Source organism: Nannospalax galili, unplaced genomic scaffold (genome assembly GCF_000622305.1).
Source record: "Nannospalax galili isolate Female #2095 unplaced genomic scaffold, S.galili_v1.0 scaffold940, whole genome shotgun sequence".
NCBI classification, from domain to species: domain Eukaryota; kingdom Metazoa; phylum Chordata; class Mammalia; order Rodentia; family Spalacidae; genus Nannospalax; species Nannospalax galili.
In genome coordinates, this window is record NW_008346079.1 from 971213 (window position 1) to 976268 (window position 5056).

Consider the following 5056-nt stretch of genomic DNA (forward strand, 5'->3'; position numbering starts at 1 on the left):
CCCGCCGCCGCCCCGGGTTACGGCCAGAGCTGCTGCCTCATCGCGGACGGCGAGCGCTGTGTCCGGCCGGCGGGCAACGCCTCCTTCAGCAAGAGGGTGCAGAAGAGCATCTCGCAGAAGAAACTCAAGCTGGACATCGACAAGAGCGTGAGTCCCGGCCCGACCCCCGCCCTGAGCCCCGCGTGGTCGGTAGCCCCGGGAGCCCGGACCCCCTCAGCCTCGGGACCCTGGAGGCCGCTGGGAGCTGCGCGCTGCCGCCTGGTCCTCGAGGGTGGGCAGAAGCGCTGCCGGCTGGGCGCGTTCCCGCCGCCTGCTGAGCTGACGGCGGTCCCCCGCTGGGTCCGTCGGAGGGACCTGGGTTAGTGCTGCAAGCCTGGGGGAGGGGGTGGCGAGGTGACTCTTCTCCGACTTCGTCTCCCTCCGGGCACCTGGCTGCTCTTTCCGGGGTGGCAGGGGGTCCGCGACGTCCCCCTCACCCGCTTCCCAGGCTGTGGTGGGAATGAGTTTTTCTGAGATGGAGAGGAAGGCCACGGGTGTTAGGAGACGACTCTTGTAGAGGATGTGACTGGGGGGGTTCAGTTTTCTTAAGGGATAACATCTTTGGGGATGCGGAGGTGGGGATTTAAAAGCGCATGGGATTGCCCTGTGACTGGTGATGGGAAACTGCCTGTGTGGTTTCACTGCCTCCAGTTAACAGTTCTAAAGATGCGCCTGTTAACCCATTTAGAACTTTCCAGTTTGACATCTGTTGCTGCAAGCCCTAGGTGGCTTCCAGGTTAGGAACTGGGACTGAGTTAAGGGGTTTTCAACATTCAGGGAGGTTAAGATCTCGGATGATGGAGTCAACAGTTGGAGGAGATCAGACATCCGGGTCAGCCGAAAGAGGAGCCCACCTTTCCAGAAAGTTCCGATGTTGAGACCAAAATCTGAGGCTGGGAGTAGGAAGCAGTAGTGCCAAGTGTGTGAGCCTTGCACTTGAGGCTAATGCCCTAAACCTATTACCTGACCTGCTTCCAAGCCCAATGTGGAAGCCTTGTCTTTAATAAATAGGCCTCCGTTTTTCCGGTGGGATCTCCCCGACCCCACGCAGTTCTGTTTAGTGAGCCAGTCCAGTTTGCAGCTTATATGGAATAGCGCTGTTTTTAAATGATTGGAGCTTTCTCATAACACGTATGAATGAATGAATGAATGAATGAAAGAAATTCCTCCGGAGCACAAACTGGCTAAACACTAAGGTGGCCCCTGATAATCACATTTTGGAGCCAAAAAAAGCAGTGAATTTTATCTGCTTGGAAGCACTGCTTGCCTCCTGTGTGGGCTGCTGTCAGCATTTTCCAAACACCTCCTCTGAACCCATGAGCGCCTTCAAGTCACAGTGGCTCTACTGTCAACAGGGACTCTGTTCACCCACCTGGAGCTGCATGGAACACCTCACACCATCTTGTGGAATGAGCCCCTGGCCCAGGAACAGACCACGCAGCCTGTTTCAAGGTGGCGGTGTGCCGTCCTGGATTCTGAGAGGGAGTCTATCCTTCTCTCCCTGGGGCAGGAACTCAGTTCCCTGTATCTGCTGCGTTACCAGAATGTCGCTGCTGTGGCAAGTGAATCGAGAAAAAGAAATGTTAAAAAATCTGCAGGTCGTCCCTACCGCCCTCCTGGCCCCACCTACCTGCAAAAGCCTCTGAGCTCTGAATGCTGAAGATCAGCTCGGACTTGAAAATGGTTATGGAGAAGCAGTGACTGTCTTGTAAAAGGGTCTAGTGAAGACCTTTTTCAGTTATGGCACCAAACTGCCTCAGGTAGACACTGGCAGTGTCTGTAGTTCACTAAGATACAACAAACTGCTCTGCAGTTGACATATTTCTGCTTTTCTCCTAGGGAAAAGCAAGGTTGAGAAGAGTAGAAAAGAGAGCACTGAGGAGGGAGAGAACACTGACCAGGTCAAGGCCTGGCAGGGTGCTCAGCCGGCGTCTCCCCACATTCTGACTTCACTTTACCCCTCTAGTAAATGAGATGGGCCCAGTGGGGTCGGGCTAGTATTTGCTAAGACCTCTTGCTAGGATTCCCTTATCTACTGTCTAGACCTGACATCTCCCTGCTACAGCTTTGGGAAGCACCCAGTTCCATGCTTCTCCGGTTTATCACTGCGCAGAAAGAGCAGTGTGGAGAGTACGGGGGTGGGGGCAGCATGGAAAGAAGCCCTGTCTCGCATTCCTTGGGACAATTCCTATGAAAATTCATTGCCAGGGTGGGACCTGGCAAAGCCACCCCAATTTGTAACCATGAAAGAAGTGGCTTTTACTGCTTTCAGATGTAAGAGACAACCTATATTGATGCATCAGCATTTATTGAGCACCTGCTGAGACCAAGACACCATCACAGTATAATCTTAAAGCCACTCTTAACTCTCGATCCAACCACAAGAAAGTGATAATGCATTCGAATAAAGTTTTCATTATTTTCTCCATAAAAAGGCCTAAATTAGGTGATGGTGACTTCCTGTCAGCTTGACTTTTATCTTCAGGGATTTGAAGACTAACCTGTAGTTCAGCTGTCTCCACAGAACATTTGTGCACCATCTGTCCTGCCCTGAACCACTCAGACAAGCCTGTGAGGTCTGTGAAGGGTTCTTCTAGGAGACTGCAGCACTTACGTTCTTAAATAAAAACATGTTCTCGTTTTAGCTGCTGTTGGCACCTTTACTAATACGCCTTCAGTCCCTATTAGAAAATCAGAGGTAATATCCAGTTTCTTGCATCCCTTTGCGGCTCAGATGTGAGGTGGTGCAGGATTGCACTCAGGAGTCAAGTTTGAGTCACTCTGCGCAGTGGTCACTGTGGTCAGAGCCGTTGCCGCAGCCCCTGCTGTCCCCTCCGTTCATTCTACTCGCACAACTCCTCCAGGTCTGAAAACATCACTCCCTGCTTCCAAGCCCCCACTACCCTTGTGCTCACACCCCTGACCCCTGAGTGTCTCCTCAAACTCCCCCATGTGCATCTCTGCCACATAGACACTGCACGGCAGGGGCTTCTCAGGGAGACGGCTGGTACGTGGCTCACCCAACCATGTGGGATGCTTTCTGTCAGCCATAAACCTGCCCTCCTGACTGCAGCCATCTTCCTGTGCTGTAAAGATTAGTTGCTAATGCACTGTGGTGTTAGTGGTGTGCGTGTGTGTGTGTGTGTGGTAGTGGGGATCAAACTCAGGCCTCAAGCATGTTAGGCACCCCTACTAAGATATACCCCCAGCTGTCCGTGCGTGTCTTCTGCGGCCCAGCAGCAAGGTGGAAGCTGGAGCTGCCTCTCCTCTCTCCAGTGCCTGGCCCAAAGGGGAGGCGCATGGTTTCGCAGGAACCTGTTGTTTCCGTGGGGTTGGCAACCCTGACTTTACATTTCTCCTTGTCAGGTAAGGCACCTGTACATATGTGACTTCCACAAAAATTTCATCCAGAGCGTCCGAAATAAACGGAAGAGGAAGACAAGTGATGATGGTGGAGATTCCCCCGAGCATGATGCCGACATTCCTGAGGTAAAGGCCGGAGTGTCAGGGAGAGCCAGGGGAGAGAGAACAGTAGGTTCTGGTCCTGGCGTCTCTGGCCTACTGCGCTCGTGTTAACTAGTCATCTTAGTTCCCTTGTTCTGCTGTAGTTTATTTGAACAGCGTTTTCTAGACTTCCCATAATATTGAGTCTAAAAGTTGGAGCTGAGCTGGTCTGGCTACCCTGTCACTGTCCAGACAGGCCCCTGAGGTCCCAGGTGGAGTTGGAGGCTGTGCTGGTTCCTTTTGAAGTAGATGAGAGGAGCTTGCCTCACAAACCCTGACCAGACTTAACATGATGTTGCCGCTTTTAAAACTGTACTGGCCTTTAAAGTGCGACGCTGAGTGTGTGATTCCAGGCCTTTCTCTTCCCCTCTTCTCATCTGAAAGTTGGCATGCTCTATCCCGTGACAGCTGGCTGGGGCTTGTCTCCATGATGCACTCCAGTCACTTAGCCTGTGCTCAACCCCGGCATGATTGACATCTTGAGTATTGTAAGATAGTTGACAACACCCTGGCCTCTAGAGGCCGGCAGCACCATTGCCTGGGTTGTGACAATCAGCACATCTACAGACATCGCCACATGTCCTTTGGCACATGCACAGACCGTGAGGCCCAGTTTCTCCCTCCCCAAGAAGGTGCCAGTGCCCGAGTGCGGCCCACGAGGCTCCAGGAAGGGGCAGTGGCTGCTTCCCACGTTGTTTTTACTTGAGATTCAGCAGACGAGGCGCCGTTTCTAATGTCCACTGGAAGTTTGGCACATGACTATTTTACATAGACAGCCTCCGGTTACACTCTAATGAGTGGGACTAGAGGAGTGGGTGGCCCGCGTCTGCGGAGGAAGCCTTTGAAGCTGTCCCTGTCCTCTGCCCTCCCTGTGTCCATTCCCCAGCACGGCTTTCCACTCTCTCTCCGTTCTTTTAGCATCGTTTTACTTCATAAAGTCAAATTCAGTTCCCAAATGCCTTTGGCCAAACATTTTAGATAAGGTTTTGAGGAATTTTTTTTTTTTTTTTTTTGAGACTATGACCACTGTGTAGGCCTTGAACTTGTATTCACAGGACTTCACCTGCCTCCTGAGGGCTGGGACTAAAGGCGTGTTTAAGTACTCTTCCCCCTCCCTAAAGCAAAAGCCTCTCTAGAGGCACGTAGAGGCAGCCCACATTTCTGGATGACTGTGCAGCTCTCTCCCCCTCCTTGGTAACTGAAGAGATGGGGTCCCATCTTGACCCTTCCCCAGCCATCTGCAGAGATCCTGGCTTACGATGGACTGATCTGTTCATGGTGGTGCTTTCCTGAGGTGAAAGGGGAGTCTGCAGGGGAGTCTGGACAGGAGCTGCTGGAGAGTCTGGACAGGAGTTGCTGGAGAGTCTGGTCAGGAGGTGCTGGAGAGTCTGGTCAGGAGGTGCTGGAGAGTCTGGACAGGAGGTGCTGGAGAGTCTGGACAGGAGCTGCAGGGGAGTCTGGACAGGAGGTGCTGGAGAGTCTGGTCAGGAGCTGCAGGGGAGTCTGGTCAGGA

General features: G+C 52.7%; 1 protein-coding gene across 1 annotated transcript in view; it reads left to right on the plus strand.

Annotated features, from left to right (window-relative positions):
- Sap30l (SAP30 like) overlaps positions 1-5056 on the plus strand; it is a 9838-nt gene that overhangs the window by 574 nt on the left and 4208 nt on the right. The window contains exons 2-3 of the mRNA XM_029567925.1: positions 3-147; positions 3406-3610. Coding sequence (XP_029423785.1) covers positions 3-147; positions 3406-3610 — 350 coding nt within the window. The remainder of the gene's footprint in view (positions 1-2; positions 148-3405; positions 3611-5056) is intronic.